The sequence below is a fragment of the Coregonus clupeaformis genome, chromosome 11, assembly GCF_020615455.1.
Source record: "Coregonus clupeaformis isolate EN_2021a chromosome 11, ASM2061545v1, whole genome shotgun sequence".
NCBI lineage: Eukaryota > Metazoa > Chordata > Actinopteri > Salmoniformes > Salmonidae > Coregonus > Coregonus clupeaformis.
The window spans coordinates 42496796-42516345 of record NC_059202.1 but is presented as its reverse complement, the minus strand read 5'-3'; the positions used below and the strand labels follow the sequence as shown (position 1 = coordinate 42516345).

The window sequence follows — 19550 nt, the reverse complement described above, 5'->3', positions numbered from 1 at the left end:
TATGTGGATATATTGAAGCAACATCTCAAGACATCAGTCAGGAAGTTAAAGCTTGGTCGCAAATGGGTCTTCCAAATGGACAATGACCCCAAGCATACTTCCAAAGTTGTGGCAAAATGGCTTAAAGACAACAAAGTCAAGGTATTGGAGTGGCCATCACAAAGCCCTGAACTCAATCCTATAGAACATTTGTGGGCAGAACTGAAAAAGCGTGTGTGAGCAAGGAGGCCTACAAACCTGACTCAGTTAAACCAGCTGGGTCAGGAGGAATGGGCCAAAATTCACCCAACTTATTTTGGGAAGCTTGGGAAGGCTACCCGAAACGTTTGACCCAAGTTAAACAATTTAAAGGCTATGCTACCAAATACTAATTGAGTGTATGAAAACTTCTGACCCACTGGGAATGTGATGAAATAAATACAAGCTGAAATAAATAATTCTCTGACATTTCACATTCTTAAAATAAAGTGGTGATCCTAACTGACCTAAGACAGGGCATTTTTACTAGGATTAAATGTCAGGAATTGTGAAAAACTGAGTTTAAATGTATTTGACTAAGGTGTATGTAAACTTCCGACTTCAACTGTATCTAACTACAACAACACCTCAAAGGCATGTTTTTTTTATTTTTTTTTATGTACATTTTTTTTCTTCACATTTGTACATTTACAGTATATATGATATATCGGTAGGCATTTTTGATATTTAACATATTTCTCATCAACAGAGCTGTCTCTCATGTTTGTGCCAGATTACCAAAAAACGGTAACTGTAATCAGTTACGTTACCAGCACAAATATTGTAATCAGATTACAGATACTTTTGAAAAACTAGTTAGGAAAGGATGTTTGCGAGAAAAAACAAACATTAGTACACTTTTCGGTTTTCTCAATGACATTCAATTCAGCATTGGAAAAAAAGGCGCAAGTTCATGTTTATTCCACCCGAATGAGTCGGAGACCACTATGATGATACACCAAATGCGTTTGATGGATCCTTTTTGTCTTCTTCTAATGCCTCTTAAGGGGAAAGTAATCAAAAAGTATCAGAAAATAATCAGATTACATTACTGAGTTTGGGTAATCCAAACGTTACGTTACTGATTACAATATTGGACAGGTAACTAGTAACTGTAACGGAGTACATTTAGAAAGTAACCTAGCCAACCCTGGTTAGTGCCATGTCCAAAACCATTTCACGTTTCAGGAGGATTTTAAATGAAAGCCCCCCCCCTCCGTCTCCCTCAGTTCTGTATTCTTATCATTCTTTCCATTCCAAAGAAAGTTAAATGATAGGCAAACCACCTTAATATTTCGCTCTCTGTTTAGATAAGTGTTTTCCCATCTGCTGTTGAAACTGACCATCCATTTTGGTCTGATATGGTTGAATGGTTAAACTAGGAACATGTCGAAAGCTCACCTTGGCCCAGACCCAAAAAGCCCCAGTGGGATCGTAGCCATGGGATTTGTATCATCGGGTTTCAAAACCAATGCACTAAGTAGAGTGAGTCCTCTTTATGTTTACACACACAACAGCTGTAATATATCCTTCAGTTTTTAAGGTGGTGGGTTGTAATCATCTTGAAAGAGGGAACAACAAGATGTCAGAGAGAGAGAGAGAGAGAGCGCGAGAGAGAGAGAGATCACTCTTGCATCTGATGGTGTGAGTGGTGGGTTGGATTTGGGATCCTATGAAGAGCCAGCCAGTCCAACCTGGTCAGAAGTTGTCTGATCCAGTGAAAACCAGTCTGATCCAGATCCGTCCTACGTGCTGACAGTGGAGGTCCAGGACCTCAGGGTGTCAAGCAGCCTGTCTGCCCCAGGTGGGTTCCAGGGCCCTGGGGAGGTGACTGCACTCCTGCCTGCAGGGGGCCGTCCATGCTCTGAGGTGGGTAGCAGAGCTCACCGTTGCCAGGGAGCCCTTCCTCGTCCCTGGGCTGCAGACCTCTCAGCTCAGGCCCCTCCTGGAGGTTTACGCATCCCTCCCCACGATCTCCACTGCCTCCGTTCAGACTCACACTCAGGTAGGAAGAGTCCCAGGGCCATGTGGCAGTGTTCGGAGCCTGCGTGGGTGGGTGTGTGTGTGCACTCTCTCCCCACCAGGGGCGCCGGTGCTGCTGCTCTCCATCCTCTCTGCGGACCTCCCTCTGAGAGCTTTGGGGGGACGTGGCGGAGGCTGGGGCTTTTGGGGTCCCCCCTCCACCTCCCCAGGCCCCCTGTGGGGTTTCCTTCTCCCGGACGGTGCACTTGGATTGGGACCTGCCACCTGTAGCCCCTCTCGTGGAGCTGGGGTCTGGAGCCTGGGCTGCCGAACGTGGTGTGGCCTCTAGAGAGAGCTGGTGGAGGGAGTCTAGGGTGGAGGCTGGATGGGATGAGAGAGATCAGGTGGGTGGCTGCTGGGGATCAAGGGTCACTTCCTGCAGGGCAGAGAGGGCTGGAGGAAGGGCATCCCAGGGGGAGGCACCGCCTACTGAGAGAGGATGACACCCAGTCAGAGACACACACTACAGGTTGATACGCAATGACACGTACACACACATACACACACACACAGACAGACATAAGTATGCATGCACACACACACACACACACACATGCATACACATACGGCTGTAAAGCTGACCCATAATAGTCTCCCTCTGTATAATCGCTTTCCCTATGGGCAGATAGTGGCAGGATTGAGGAAAGAAGGATGAGAGGAATGATGTCAACAAAGAATTATGTCAATATTATTATCTCTCTATCATCTCCTCATGTATCCACACCCAGATCCTTGTTCACACACAGCTACACTGTCATCCCCAGGACAGTCAGGACTATATACAGAGATGTGGCCAGTTTATTAGGTACACCCATCTAGTACCGGGTCGGATCCCCCTTTGCCTCCAGAACAGCCTGAATTCTTCGGAGCATGGAAGTGTTGCTCAATTGGTATCAAGGGACCTAATGTGTGCCAAGAAAACATTCCCCACACCATTACACCACCGCCACCAGCCTGTACCATTGACACCAGGCAGGATGGGGCCATGGACGCATGCTGCTTACATGCTTACTACAACGGGCACGGGCATGCGTCATCCTGCGCCATCGCGCGCATGTCGATTTTGTCCATCCACACCAGACGCGATCAGGACACGCAGGTTGAAATATCAAAACACTATATTAATTTGGGGACAGGTCGAAACACATGAAACATTCATGGACATTTAGCTAGCATGCTATTGCTAGCTAATTGGTCCTGGGATATAAACATTGGGTTGTTATTTTACCTGAAATGCACTGGTCCTTTTTTTCCTGGATCTTGGTAGAATTTTGACCCATTTTGAGTCACACAAAATCGTGTGTTCTCTACTTTGACAATTAATCCACAGATAAAAGGGGAAACTTAGTTTGTTTCTAGTAATCTCTCCTCCTTCAGTCTTCTTCTTCTTCTTCTTCTTCTTCTTCTTCTTCTTCTTCTTCTTCTTCTTCTTCTGTGGACTTTATATGGCGGGTGGCAACCAACTTTAAGGTGCATAACCATCACCAACTAGACTGGAGTGTGGACCTCAGTTCAGTTTTCAATCACCCACGTGGCTATAATCACCAACGTGTTTACCTGGTGCCGATGAAGATGGCGGCCTCGCGACTAGCTCTTAGGAAACTTTGCGGTATTTTGTTTTTTTATGTATTATTTTTTACATTATTAGCTCAGAAAGTGTTTCGTATCATTACAAAAACAAAAAAACAAATGGATATCAGAGCGGCGGTAACTAACCAGCATTACGACCAGGAATACGACTTTCCCAAAGGAGATCCTTTGTTTGCTCTCCCCAGGGCAATTGAACTGATTCCAGCGGCTGATCCAAAACATCACCGGCGGAGGAGAGGCACTCGGAGCGGCCTGCTGGTTCGACTTAGGAAGTGTGCACACCACCCACCGGTTCCAAGTATACTACTCGCTAATGTTCAGTCTCTGGTTAACAAGGTCGCCGAGATCCGGGCAAGGTTTCTTTCCAGAGAGACATCAAGGCCTGTAACATACTTTCACTGAAACATGGCTCTCTGGGGATATTCTGTCAAAATCGGTCCAGCCAGATGGGTTCTCAGTTCATCGCGCAGACAGGAATAAATATCTCTCCGGGAAGCAGAAGGGCGGAGGTGTGTGTTTCATAATTAACGACTCATGGTGTAATTGTAGTAACATTAAGGAACTCAAGTCCTTTTCTTCACCCGACCTAGAATAGCTCACAATCAAATGCCGACCATATTATCTCCCAAGATAATTTTCTTCGGTTATAAGTCACGGCCGTGTATATCCCCACTCAAGCCGATACCACGACGACCCTCAAAGAACTTCACTGGACTTTATGCAAACTGGAAACCACATATCCTGAGGCTGCATTTATTGTAGCCGGGGATTTTAACAAAGCAAATTTGAGGACTAGACTGCCGAAGTTCTTTCAACATATCGACTGTTGTACTCGCACTGCTAAAATCCTCAACCATTGCTATTAGAACTTCCGGAATGGTTATAAGGCCCTCCCCCGCCCTACTTTCGGCAAATCTGACCACGACTCCATTTTCCTCCTCCCTTCCTATAGGCAGAAACTCAAACAGGAAGTACCATGCTAAGGACTATTCATCGCTAGTCTGACCAATCGGAATCCACGCTTCAAGATTGTTTTGATCACGTGGACTGGGATATGTTCCGGTTAGCTTGCGAAAATAATTTAGACGAATACACTGAAGTGGTGACTGAGTTTATCAGGAAGTGTATAGGTGATGTTGTGCCCACTGTGACTATTAAAACCTACCCTAACCAGAAACCGTGGATAGATGGCAGCATTCGCGCAAAACTGAAAGCGCGAACCACCGTATTTAACCATGGCAAGGTGACTGGGAATATGGCAAAATACAAAAAGTGTAGCTACTCACTCCGCAAGGCAATTAAACTGGCAAAACATCAGTATAGAGACAAAGTGGAGTCGCAATTCAATGGCTCAGACACGAGACGTCTGTGGCAGGGTCTACAGACAATCACGGACTACAAAAAGAAAACCGGCCACGTCACCGACACCAACGTCTAGCTTCCAGACAAGCTAAACACCTTCTTAACCCGCTTTGAGGATAACACAGTGCCACCGACGAGGCCCACTACCAAGGACTGTGGCCTCTCCTTCTCCATGGCCGACGTGAGTAAGACATTTAAGCATGTTAACCCCCGCAAGGCTGCCGGCACAGACGGCATCCCTAGCCGCGTCCTCAAAGCATGCGCAGACCAGCTGGCTGGTGTGTTTACGGACATATTCAATCTCTCCCTTTCCCAGTCTGCTGTTCCCACATGCTTCAATATGGCCACCATTGTTTCTGTACCCAAGAAAGCAAAGGTAACTGAACTAAATGACTATTGCCCCGTAGCACTCACCTCTGTCATCATGAAGTGCTTTGAGAGACTAGTCAAGGATCATATCACATCTACCTTACCTGTCACCCTAGACCCACTTCAATTTGCTTACCGCCCCAATAGATCTACAGACGATGCAATCGCCATCACACTGCACACTGCCCTATCCCATCTGGACAAGAGGAATACCAATGTAAGAATGCTGTTCATTGACTATAGCTCAGCATTCAACACCATAGTACCCTCCAAGCTCATCATTAAGCTTGAGGCCCTGGGTCTGAACCCCGCCCCATGCAATTGGGTCCTGGACTTCCTGTTCACTGCCTGTTCACTGCCTATTCACCCCGCTATCATCTAGAAGGCGAGGTCAGTACAGGTGCATCATAGCTGGGACAGAGAGAATGAAAAACAGCTTCTATCTCAAGGCCATCAGACTGTTAAATAGCCATCACTAGCACATTAGAGGCTGCTGCTGCCTATTGAAATCACTGGCCACTTTAAGAAATGGAACACTAGTCACTTTAATAATGTTTACATATCTTACACTACTCATCTCATATGTATATACTGTATTCTATTCTATAATATTCTACTGTATCTTAGTCCATGCCGCTCTGTCATTGCTTGTCCATATATGTATACATTCTTAAATTCCATTTCTTACTAGATTTGGGTGTATTGGGTATATGTAGTGAAATTGTTAGATATTACTTGTTAGATATTACTGCACTGTCGGAGCTAGAAGCACAAGCATTTCGCTACACCCAGAATAACATCTGCTAAACACGTGTATGTGACAAATACAATTTTATTTGATTTTATTTGATATATATGCTCCTAAAAACCAATGAAGAGATGGGAGAGGCTGGACTTGCAGCACGACAAGAGTCAAAAATAGAACCAAGTTCTATTTTAGCGCCTGGCTACGCAGACACTCGTTGACGTGCACGTAACGCGAGCGGTGTGTTCAGCATGTTACGCCAAATCCTGTCTCTGCCATTAGCATGACGCAACAGGAAATGGGATTTTTCGGACCAAGAGATACTCTGCCACTCCTCAATTGTCCAGGGTTGGTGATCGCGTACACACTGGAGCTAGTTGTTCTTGTTTTTAGCTGATAGGAGTGGAACCCGATGTGGTCGTCTGCTGCAATAGCCCATCAGTGACAAGGTCATTCTGCACACCACTGTTGTACTGCACCGTTATTTGCTTGTTTGTGGCCCACCTGTTAGCTTACACGATTTTTGCCATTCTCATTCAACCTCTCATCAACAAGCTGTTTTCGCCGACAGGACTGCCGTTGACTGGATGTTTTTTGTTTGTCGCACCATTCTTGGTAAACCCTAGACACTGCCGTGCGTGAAAAGCCCAGGAAGTTTCTGAGATACTGGAACCGGCGCACCTGGCACCGACGATCATTCCACGCTCAAAGTCGCATAGGTCATTTGTTTTGCCCATTCCGTAACTGAAAGCATTGATGCCTGTCTGCCTGCTTTATATAGCAAGCCACGGCCACGTGACTCACTGTCTGTAGGAGCTAACCATTTTTGTGAACAAGATGGTGCACCTAATAAACTGGACACTGAGTGTATATATATCATTATGGATGTGTTCTAAATGGCACCCTATTCCCTATACAGTGCACTACTTTTGACTAGGGCCCATTTAGGGTGCAAATTGGGACGCACTCTGTGTGTGACAAGATCGGCCTGTGACTGAAGAGGTGTGTGTGCGTGTGCGTGTGCGTGAGTGTGTGTGAGGATAGCCCTGGCCAACACCGAAAGCAGTTTCACTTTACTGAGGGTGCACTTCATTGCATACTCTACTGTGGTGCAGTTCCTCATCAGACTTGATTGCTTTTTCTACTGACAGCACCACAACCAAACACAAGCTTGATTGTCTCAACACATAAACAGATATTACCATACACACGCACTGACACAGAGGCACGCAGTGACGCACATACACATGCACACATGTAGGATATACACACACACCAGCAATCACACACGCTATCACACACACACTTGCACGCATGCACACACACACACACTCATTCACACAAACACAAGCACAGATTTAAATGAGAATCAGAATGGAGAGAAAGACATGCAGCTTTTCACGAACCGTATCTTTAGAGTGGCCCATTAGGAAGAAATAGGGGGAGATTAGCATGTCACCTTTCATGCACATGGAGAGGTTGGAAGGTACCATTCCTAAGGGAAGTGGAGTAAAAGCCTATACCAATCATTAGAGTTAAAGCAAAGGTGTTAAAAACAGACATGTTCACTAGTGTTAGCTCAAAAAGGACCGTTTGATAAGCAGAAAGCATCATCAGAAGCATCTCAGATGTTGTTTCAATGTCGGGTTATGGAAGCAGATTGAATTAGCTAAAGCTTGTTTTGTGTCAGGTAAGCTGTCTTTCAGGTTCCACAGAGCAGTAGCAGTAAGAGTAGGTAGGTATGAAACATTTCATGTATTATCTGCTGTTTATAGCACACATGGTTGTAACATTTGCAGTGGTCTGCATTAGTGTGTATGAGAGAGAAGCTGTGATTACACCTAGCATTAACATGTGGTTGTCATCATCCTTCAGGATGATCCAATCACTATCTGATCGAGATTAGTAGCGTATACACATGATAGTAAAATGTGTATCTTATTTGCCCACTGAGTCTGCATTGTAACCAGATTCACTGGTCTCTTCCTGTATGCAAATTATTTCTACCTGCCTTGGACCTCCCCTTATGACACAAGCTGTATATATCAACAGAAAACAGCACACTTTTATAGTCAATAATTTTATACTCTCATCATTACAGCTACTTTTGTTATCCAACATTTTAAGACTGGGCATAATACTGTCCCGATAACCTTGACCTGTCCACAGGTGGAAAATTAGACTTACACATTATACCTTGCCATACACTTGTCATCCACTGCTCTCTTCTGCTGCGACTCGATCATAGTCTGTCCCATGCATACCTAACACAATTGTTGTTCAGTTTAAATTATATAATGCTAGTAGCTATATCAGTCTATCAACCCTTGATGAGTGAAAGAAACTGAATAATCACTAATCAATGATTTGGAGGAAACCAAACCACAGTCCTTCTTCAGGAAGTCAAATTTTTTCCCTTTGGTAAAAGTGTTTAGGCCTATACTTAATTAGAATCTGATGCCCGTAATATAATGCAATCCTTTTCGATTTTATTTTATTATATTATATTCTGTGAATCTTTGAACATTTTCCAGACATATCGCTAGCAATAAATTGCAGAAGATGTCCAAACTGATAAGTAAAGGCGTATAGTTTTCTGTAAGCATGAGCGAGGCCACTGTCCAATTTAGTGTACAATACGAAGGACTCTTTAGGCTACTTTTATGTGGCATCAGTCCACAGTGTCAGTAGGCACTTGGTTTCTAATGAAGAACATGATCTTAATTCTAGAGGAATTGTAAAGTTACTGTTGTCCATAATTAGGCTACTACCTCAACTGGCCGGTGTGATTTTTTTTTTAGAGGGTGGAACAACCGTGACATTGGCATAATGTATTTGCTTTCGTTGTCAGGATCTGTTTACACTTCAAGGATATCCATACAATATGTTTATTTGACTACCTCCAGAGGTGGTCACGAAGATCTAATCACAATCAGTTCACAATGCATCTTTTGATTGTCTACACCTGTCGACAAATGTGGGCACAATCAGAAAGTGAACAAGATCAGGACAACGGACGCATGTTAGAACCAGGTATAAACGGGGCTAGAGAGAGAGAGAGAGAGAGCGAAAGAGAAACAGAGAGAAAGTGAGCGATGATGAATTTAGACCCAACCAAACCATGAGAAAACAAAAAGATAATTACTTGACACATTAGAAAGAATTAACAAAATAACAGAGCAAACTAGAATGCTATTTGGCCCTAAACAGAGAGTAGACAGTGGCAAAATACCTGACCACTGTGACTGACCCAAAAATAAGGAAAGCTTTGACTATGAACAGACTGAGTGAGCTTAGCCTTGATATTGAGAGAGGCTGACGTAGGCAGACCTTACTCTCGAGAAGACAGGCTATGTGCACACTGCCCACAAAATGAGGAGGAAACTGAGCTGCACTTCCTAACCTCCTGCCAAATCTATGACCATATTAGAGACACATATGTGACTCATTTCAGGAAACTAGGCATATGTCGCGCGTCACTACTTCACAGGAGAGCCATTTGAACTGAAACGTTTATTTTATTTTTATCAAAATGCATTTTTGGCAGAAATGCCTTCTGGAACATGTGAACTTTCATGTGCCTTAATAACAAACGTGTATGCCATCTGTAAATACAAATAAAATTGTTAAATTACGAGTTGGGTTAGCCACAGAAAAGACAGGAACCTTCCCGCTAGCCATGATTGGCTGAGATAATGGATAGCTGGACATGCCGAGAGATGAGTTCCGATTGGTCTGCCGTGTAACGCGCTTCTGTCTATAACATGAGCTGGTCAGTATGTGTACATAATCCTTTCTAACAAGGCTTTTTTGAAAGATATCACGTAGTAAAACTGCAAAGGTGTTGCTCTCCACTTTCTTGAGGACCGAGTTTTAAAATCAGTGGAATCAACAGTGGAATTAGAGTATGATAGCTAAGGAGATGGAGAAAATTCTGGCGTTTGATTGCAAATATGCAGACAGAGTTGAAAAGTGAACACACAGAAAGCTGTTGTATAAAACACTTCTTCGGATTACATCTTCAAACTAAGGCAACCATGGCATCCGTGACAGAGAGGGAGAAGCGTCCATCCATGTATACGGGTAAGATAGTCTAGCTAGCTATATTTTCAGATATTACACGTTTTGTCAGAAAGTCGTTTTCATTTCAAGTTAAAGCATACTGTTAGCTAGCTAGCTAGCTAAGTTTAGCTGGCTGGCTCGCTAGCTAACGTTAGGTTTATGATCTGTGTAGTAATATTATTCGTATCTCAGAGCCATTGCTAGTTATAGCCTAATGTTAGCTAGCTAGCTAATATTGAACCTGGTTGGTTAGCTACCTGCAGATTAATGCAGGGTAGTAATGTTATGAGTTGGGATTATGGTTCATTGTTTAGCTAGCTAGCTAGAACATGTCTAAACAAAAGACTCCACTATGCAAGTAACCATTTCAATAGAATGTTCATGATGTCACTTCGACAACTGTCGATAGACGTAGCTGGTAAATTCAGAATAACTGATGAATTTACGAACGCTCAACACCCGTTGAATATGGCCGGTGTCAGTAAACGTTGGAAAAAAAGCGTAATTAAATTGTTGCCAGCAGCATAGTTGCAGTCACCAACGCTCTGGATAACATAAAAACAGCCTAACCAGCTCTGCTAGGGCGAGTAAAATGGTCAGAGTGAGCTGTTCCCTCATTTGTGTCTGGAATTAGCTAGCAAGCTAGCCAACGTTATAGCCAGTTAGCTTGGGTGCTTGAGTGCTGTTGTTAGGTCAGAACGCTCGGATCAATCCTACTCCTTGGCCAGAGCGTCCAGTGTGCACTCTGAACGCTCCGAGAGTGAAACGCTTTGAATTTACGAACCGACAATCTGACAACGCTCTGAGTTTACGAATGCCCAGAGCGCACTCTGAGCACACTCTGGCACTCCAGATCAAATTTCCTCAACTGTAGTGTATGATATACCATTTTCTAGCTCCGTGTAAAAAAACACAATTTCAAATTTTGCTACATAAGACCGAATCTGTCACGTCTTCCGCTGAGGCTGCCTCCCCTCCTTGTTCGGGCAGGTTTCGGCGTTCGTCGTCACCGGCTTACTAGCCACTGCCGCTCCATTATTCATCCTTCCATTTGTCTTGTCTTGTCAATCACACACACCTGGTTCTTATCCCCTCATTAGTCCGTGTATAAGTGTTCCCTCTGCCCCCCCTGTCCTTGTGGGTGATTGTTTATTTGTGAGAGTAGTGTAGCTCGGTGGAGCTACTCATACCTTATTATTGCCGGGGTAGATATTTCCCCTGTGCCTGTTATTGTTGGAGCTATCGTTACCTTGTATTGCCAGGGTAGATTTTCCCCTGTGCCTGTTTTGCTTGTCGCTATCCAGCGCTATTTGTGTACGACTGAATAAACTCTGCATTCGGTGATTACCCTCCTGCAACTGACTCCTATCACACTCATCACAGATTCACCCACCCGCTATGGAGTCAGCGGGAGAAGAGTGCATGCCTGGAGTCGTGGCATGGTCCAGGAGCATTCCACAATGCTGGCCAGCTTGGGGGAAGTGATAGATCGGGTTCTTCAGGTCGTCCAATGCCTGGAGAGGAGAGGACTAGATCTGTCGAGACCAGCTGGCCAACCGGATCCAGCCACCTACACCCCAGCACCCGGAGGGATCCAGATATCCCGACCACGAGCTTTCGACGGGACGGCGGCGCTCTGCCAAGGATTCCTCCTCCAACTGGAGCTTTACTTCTCCAGCATCAGGCCGGCGCCATCGGAGCGGGAGAATGTGTCCGTCCTCGTTTGCTGCCTCTCGGGGAAAGCCCTGGAGTGGGCCAACGTGGTTTGGAACAAAGGAGGAGCCGCGTGTGAGGACTACGGGGAGTTGGCTTGCCTCTTTTGGGCGGTCTTCAATCACCCGCCCGAGGGTCGAGAGGCGGGCAAGCGGCTGGTCCACCTGAGGCAGGGGACGAGGACTGCGCAGGACTTCGCGTTGGAGTTTCGGACTCTGGCAGCGGGGTCCTGGTGGAACGTGCAGGCCCTGATCTACCATTTCCGGTGCCATCTGCGGGAGGAAGTCCGACAAGAGCTAGCCTGCCAGGACAACATGTTGTCTTTCACGAAACTGGTGGACATGGCCATCCGTTTGGACAACCTGCAGGCAGCCAGAGGACATCCTGGTAGGGGTCTGCCCATTTCCACCCCGGATGACTTGGATCAAGAGCTGATGGAGCTGGGTGGAGCCGCCATCCGAGAGAGTGGAGGACGACAGCGATAGTGCCACTCTGGTGGCACGAAGGGACAGTACACCACACGTCGTAGTAAACGCTCTTTTGGGCCTGGAGGCGGCAGGCAGGGCACTCTCGCATCACCCCAGGTATTGAACACCCACACTCATTCAGAGCTCTCTGCTGCGCACTGTACCCTACCTATCCACTTTACCAAATAACATGGCAGTTCCCCAGAGTAAGGCGCTAGTCGATTCAGGCGCGGCTGGGAACTTTACGGACAGGGCATTCTCACGCAGTCAAGGCATTTCATTGGTTCCCCTATCCATTCCACTCCCCATCAGCTCACTTGATAGTTGACCATTAGGGTCCGGGTTTGTAAAGGAAGTCCCTGTACCAGTCACCATGATCACCCAGGAGACTCATTGTGAGCAGGTAACTTTTTCGATTATTGAGTCTCCTGCTTTCACTGTGGTATTAGGTATCCCTTGGCTAGCACTCCACAACCCCACCTTCTCATGGCCGCAGAGGGTTCTCACGGGGTGGTAGCGAGAGCGTCAGGGTAGGTGTCTAGGTGTTTCCGTTGGTGCAACCACGGTGGAAAGTCCAGACGGTACCTCCACCGTACGCATTCCCCTGATCTGGCGCACACGTTTTCTAAGACACAGGCGACAAAATTACCACCTCATCGGGCAGGGGATTGCGCGATAAACCTTCGGGTAGACGTGTACCTCCCAGGAGTCATGTGTACCCCCTGTCGCAGGCTGAAACGGAGGTTATGGAAACATACATCACCGAGTCCCTGGGCCAGGGGTTTATACGTCCCTCCACTTCACCCACCTCCTCGAGATTCTTCTTTGTGAAGAAGAAAGACGGCGGTCTGCGCCCGTGCATTGATTATTGATCACTGAGCAAGGAGACTATAAGATTTAGTTATCCTCTCCCCCTCATTCCTTCAGTGATTGAGTCAATGCATGGGGTGCGCTTCTTCACCAAATTAGATCTCAGGAGTGCATACAACCTGGTGATTGTTCGGGAGGGTGATGAGTGGAAGACAGCATTCAGCACAACCACGGGGCATTATGAATACCTGGTGATGCCCTACGGTTTGATGAATGCTCCATCCATCTTCCAGTCCATTGTGAACGAGGTGTTTCGGGATATGCTTTGTCGCGGTGTAGTGGTCTACATCGATGACATTCTGGTGTATTCCGCTACGCGCGCCGAGCATGTGTCCCTGGTTCGCAAAGTGCTGGCCCAACTGTTGGAAAATGACCTTCATGCCAAGGCAGAGAAGTGTATGTTTTTCCAGCAGGCTGTCTCCTTCCTCAGATACCGCATTACCACCTCAGGTGTGGAGATGGAGGGAGATCGCATTTCAGCCATGCGTAATTGGCCGACTCCAACCACGGTTAAGGATGTGCAGCTCTTCCTTGGCTTCGCCAACTACTATCGGAGGTTTATCCAGGGCTTTGGCAAGATCACAGCTCCCATTACATCCCTGTTGAAGGGTGGGCCGTCCCGGCTCCGCTGGTCTGCTGAGGCTGACCTGGCCTTCAGCAAACTGCGGGGTCTGTTCACCTCAGCCCCGGTACTGGCCCACCCCCATCCATCACTACTGTTTGTAGTGGAGGTAGATGCGTCCGAGGTAGGGATAGGTGCTGTCCTATCCCAAAACTCAGGCACGCCACCCAAGCTCCGCCCCTGTGCCTTCTTCTCTAAGAAGCTCAGCCCGGCGGAGCAGAACTACAACGTTGGTGATCGGGAGCTGTTGGCTGTTGTCCAAGCTTTGACTGTGTGGAGGCATTGGCTTGAAGGGGTGAAACACCCTTTCCTCATCTGGACGGACCACCGTAACCTGGAGTACATCCAGGCAGCAAGGAGGCTGAATCCTCGCCAGGCCAGGTGGGACCTATTCTTCACCCGGTTTGATTTTACACTGTCATACATTCCGGGTACGAAGAACGTGAAGGCATACGCACTGTCCCGGCTGTATGACAAAGAGGAGAGGCCCAGAGACAACACCCCCATACTCCCGGCCACCTTCATTGTGGCGCCGGTAGTATGGGCGATGGACGCGGATATAGAGCAGGCATTACGCACAGATCCATCTCCACCTCAAGTGTCCAGCTGGGCTGCGGTATGTGCCTGCTCTTATCCCTGATCGTCTGATCTTCTGGGCACCCACGTCACCATCCTCTGGTCACCCAGGTATCGGTCGTACAGTGTGCTGTCTGATTGGAAAGTACTGGTGGCCTACCTTGGCTAAGGACGTGAGGGTGTACGTCTCCTCCTGCTCAGTGTGCGCCCAGAGTAAGGCACCTAGGCACCTCCCAGCGGGTAAGTTACAACCCTTACCAGTTCCACTACGACCATGGTCTCACCTAAGTGTTGATTTCCTGACTGATCTTCCCCTCTCCCAAGGTAACACCACCATCCTGGTCGTTGTGGACCGCTTTTCCAAGTCCTGCCTCCTCCTTCCTCTGCCCAGTCTCCCCACGGCCCTGCAGACTGCGGAGGACCTGTTTACTAACGTCTTCCGGCACTTCGGGGTGCCAGAGGATATAGTGTCCGACCGAGGTCCCCAGTTCACGTCCAAGGTTTGGAAGGTGTTCATGGAACGTCTGGGGGTCTCGGTCAGCCTGACCTCTGGGTTCCACTCCGAGTCAAATGGGCAGGTGGAACAGGTAAATCAGGATGTGGGTAGGTTCCTGCGGTCCTACTGCCAGGACCGGCCGGGGGAGTGGTCGGTGTTCTTGCCATGGGCAGAATATGCCCAGAACTCTCTCTGCCACTCCTCTACTAACCTAACGCCATTCCAATGTGTTTTAGGTTACCAACCGGTTCTGGCACCGTGGCACCAGAGCCAGACCGAGGCTCCTGCGGTGGATGACTGGTTTCGGCGCGCGAAGGAGACGTGGGACGCTGCCCACGTTCACCTCCAGCGCGCCGTGCATCGTCAGAAGGCCAACACTGACTGTCACCGCAGTGAGGCCCCGGTCTTCGTACCGGGGGATCTGGTCTGGCTCTCGACCCGGAATCTGCCCCTCCGCATGCCCTGCCGGAAGCTGAGCCTGCGAATTATGGGGCCGTTCAAAGTCCTGAGGAGAATCAACGAGGTCACTTATAGGTTATTACTTCCCCCTGATTACCGTATTAACCCCTCGTTTCATGTGTCTCTCCTCAGGCCGGTGGTGGTTGGTCCGCTCCAGGAGTCTGAGGTGCGGGAGGTTCCTCCACCTCCTCTGGATATCGAGGGGACCCCGGCGTACTCTGTCCGTTCCATCCTGGATTCGAGGCGTCGGGTGGGGGGCCTTCAGTACCTCGTGGAGTGGGAGGGGTACGGTCCGGAGGAACGGTGCTGGGTCCCGGTGAGGGATATCCTCGATCCCTCCCTGTTGCGGGATTTCCACCGTCACCATCCGGCTCGCACTGCTCTGCATCCTCCTGGCCGTCCCCGAGGCCGGGGTCGGCGCGCTTCTGGAGCCACTGCCGCTCCATTATTCATCATTCCATTTGTCTTGTCTTGTCAATCACACACAAACCTGGTTCTTATCCCCTCATTAGTCCGTGTATAAGTGTTCCCTATGCCCCCCTTGTCCTTGTGGGTGATTGTTTATATTTCGAGAGTAGTGTAGCTCGGTGGAGCTACTTGTACCTTATTATTGCCGGGGTAGATATTTCCCCTGTGCCTGTTTCGCTTGTCGCTATCCAGTGCTATTTATGTACGATGGAATAAACTCTGGATTCGGTGATTACCCTCCTGCACCTGACTCCTTCTATCACACTCATCACAGAATCAAGCTGGTTCGGTCACATATTTCCCTCAGATTACACAGACCCACAAAGAATTCGAAAACAAATCCAATTTTGATTAACTCCCATATCTATTGGGTGAAATACCACAGTGTGCCATCACAGCAGCAATATGTGTGACCTGTTGTCAAGAGAAAAGGGCAACCAGTGAAGAACAAACACCATTGTAAATACAACCCATATTTATGTTTATTTATTTACCCTTTTGTACTGCAACTATTTGCACATCGTTACAACACTGTATATAGCCATAATATCACATTTGAAATGTCTATATTCCTTTGGAACTTTTGTGAGTGTAATGTTTACTGTTCATTTTTTATTGTTTATTTCACTTTTGTTTATTATATATTTCACAAATGTAAACATATGTTTCCCATGCCAATAAAGCCCTTTGAATTGAATTGAAATTGAGAGAGAGAGAAAGAGAGAGAAACAGAGAAAGAGAGAGTGAGCGATGATGAAAGGGAACAAGAGAGAAATAAAAAAAAACTAGCAAAAGAGAGAGATAGTCAACCAAAAAGAAAGATTGAGAGAGAAAGATATAATCAAAGAGAGAGAAAAATTATAAAGCGATAGAGGGAAAAAGAGAGAAAAATAAAGATGGAGGTTTATTTGGGGGAGACCCACCATACTCAGGCACCTGTCCCGTGCCTCTCTTCAGCAACAGTCTCACCCGCCTGCACCCCGCCTTGATCAACTCGATGGCCCGGGCGTGAGTCATGTCCCGAGTACTGTCCCCATTTATCTCAATGATTTGATCCCCCACCTGAGAGAGAGCAAAAGAGAGAGGTCAAACTGTATGAAGTACTGCATCACTATTGGGTTGGAAAATAATGTTACTGCGTTGCAGTCAGGACAGGAAGTGCTGTCCCTCACCCTCATTCTGCCATTGCGGATGGCTGGCCCGTCCTCAGCGAGCCGCAAAACAAACAGATCCATCTTGTACTCCCGTCCCCCACGGAGACTGAAGCCAAAACCCTTCACACTCTTCTCCAGCTCTACCGTGAAGTAGTCAAAGTCCTGTGCACAACACACAACCAAGAAGCAACAGTCATAAAAGATATAGCCAACCTATAACCTGTCTCTAGTCTGGGATGTGTAGTTTTACATGCTGTCTGTAATATGGGATTCTGGGTATGTTGTCTTACCTGTGGTGTCCAGTAGAGGATTCTGGGATGCACAGACTTACCTGTGGTCTGAAGTCTGGGGGAACTGCCCTAAAGGGAACTGTCTGTCCACTGAGTTTTTTCTGAAATAGGGGATTCTCGGATATGTAGTCTCAACTGTGATGTTTAGTAGGGGATTCTAGGATATGCAGTCTTATCTGTGGTCTGAAGTCCGGGTGGAACTGCACCAGTGAAAGCTGTGCAGCTTTTGAGTGTTGTTTGTACTAGGGAATTCTGGGGTATGTAGTCGTACATGTGGTGTGTACCGTAGTAGTGGTTTATGGGATGTGCAGGCTTACCTGTGGTCTGAAGTCTGGGGGAAACTGTGCTAGAGGGAACTGTGCAGCAAGGGTTGTCGAGTGTTGTCTGTAGTCGATGAGGGGAGGAGGGTGCAGGTAGTCCAGAGTGGGCGGCTGCCGGTAATCAGCCACAGGAGGGTGCCGGTAGTCGATGGGGGGCTGCTGGTAGTCGGTGAATGGAGGCTGGCGGATGTCCGGTTTCACATCCTGCCTGGCTTTCACCTCTGACCTATGGACAACAGACAAATATGAGGTTGAAAAAGAGTGTGATCCCAAATGGCACCATATTCCCAATGTAATGCAAGTGCGCACGCATGCGCACACACACACTCATCATTGCCAAGGCCAGCAGCAAGAACTTAATAATTTTCCTTCCTTAAACAGTCCTGTTTTCCTCAGTCATCACAATAAACAGAAGTAATAAATAAGATGTTGAGTTCAGGTGATTCAAACCCAGATCAGCGCTGTGACTATTGGCATGATGTGTTGGGTGTAGCTCTGCCGTGGTCTGAGGTGTGTAGGGATTACTTTGTATGTTTGCTGTCTGGGTGAATCACAAGGTAAAGGCAATATCATTCCCCTTTGCTAAAATGTTCATAGAGCTTTCACTTTTATTCAGGAGGTATAAACCCACAAACACACTTCATAAAGGCAGCTCTCTCTTTGGGTGTGACATACACACAAGCACACACACACACAGGCACACACACACAAGAACCCTTCACGGAGGCAGCTCTCTCTCTGGGTGTGACAGGGAACATAAGCCCTCCGGCTGGGCACCATGTATTATACAGAGGATATCTAAAGGTAAATTATTCACTTTGCCGTCAGAGATAAGTGGTGTGTTGCGCAACAGAGCAGAGAGAGAGAGAAAGAGAGACTTAAACCGCTGAAGCCCACTTAAATAACACACACACATCCGTAAATGTATACAAACATCCACAATCTTAGCATACGTCCGTCTACCCTGCACACATACAACCCAAGTCCACGCTCTCGCTAATTGGAAATGCATGCACGCACGCAGACTCACGCTCGCCACACCCGCTCACACACACACAAAATGCAATGTAATATCTCTGTCATTCCCAAATGGCACAGGAAAAGCATCCTCTTAACTGTAGTTGTGACTGGTGACCGTAATGACTGACACTGACAGATAGCGTCAAGCATTCCTCCATCTCTACCATAAATACCTGCTGTCGTGGAGATAGAGCGGGGGAGGATGGCCGGGTGGCTGGGCCCCTGCTGGGCTGGGCTGGGCGCCTGCTCCTGGGGTAGGCTGTGTGGCTGCTGCTGGTACTTGGCCTGGCTGGGCTGGAGCGGGTGGTGTTGCTGGGCCTGCCTGGGTGGTGGTTGTCTGGCCCGGTGCCTGACCCAGCTGGGATATACCTTGGCTTGGCTGGTTGGCTACGGGGCTGGGCTGGGCCTGGGGGCTGTGTTTCTGGGTCATGGGGCTCTGCTTTTCTGAGCTGGGCCTCGAGTGGTGATCTGAGATGGAGAGATGGAGTTGTCATGGTAACAATATCATTTTTATGTTACTTTTTACCCCAATTTGCGTGATATCCAATTGGTATTTACAGTCTTGTCCCATCGCTGCAACTCCCGTACGGACTCGGGAGAGGCGAAGGTTGAGAGCCATGCGTCCTCCGAAACACGACCCTTCCAAGCCGCACTGCTTCTTGACACACTGTTCGCTTAACCCGGAAGCCAGCCGCACCAATGTGTCGGAGGAAACACCGGACAACTGGCAACCGAAGTCAGCGTGCATGTGCCCGGCACGCCACAAGGGGTCGCTAGAGCGAGATGGGACAAGGACATCCCGGCCGGCCAAACCCTCCCCTAACCCGGACGACGCTGGGCCAATTGTGCGCAGCCTCATGGGTCTCCCAGTCGCGGCCGGCTGTAGTGATGCCTCAAGCACTGCAGTGTCTTAGACCTCTGCGCCAC

General features: G+C 47.7%; 1 protein-coding gene across 5 annotated transcripts in view; it reads right to left on the bottom strand.

Moving 5' to 3' along the window:
- Window positions 1-1088: 1088 nt before the first annotated feature.
- The window catches only part of LOC121555266 (membrane-associated guanylate kinase, WW and PDZ domain-containing protein 2), a 333480-nt gene continuing 315018 nt past the window's right edge, over window positions 1089-19550 (bottom strand). For 4 of the 5 annotated variants that reach the window (XM_041869071.2, XM_045223559.1, XM_041869073.2 and 1 more), the window contains 6 exons: window positions 18797-19091; window positions 17601-17829; window positions 17012-17155; window positions 16763-16901; window positions 7513-7601; window positions 1089-2466 (listed from right to left, as the gene is read on the bottom strand). In XM_041869071.2, the coding sequence (XP_041725005.1) occupies window positions 2410-2466; window positions 7513-7601; window positions 16763-16901; window positions 17012-17155; window positions 17601-17829; window positions 18797-19091 (953 nt within the window). In that variant the 3' untranslated portion in view covers window positions 1089-2409. Of the gene's footprint in view, window positions 2470-7512; window positions 7602-16762; window positions 16902-17011; window positions 17156-17600; window positions 17830-18796; window positions 19092-19550 lie in introns of all 5 variants that reach the window. The other variant, XM_045223560.1, reaches the window with a different exon arrangement.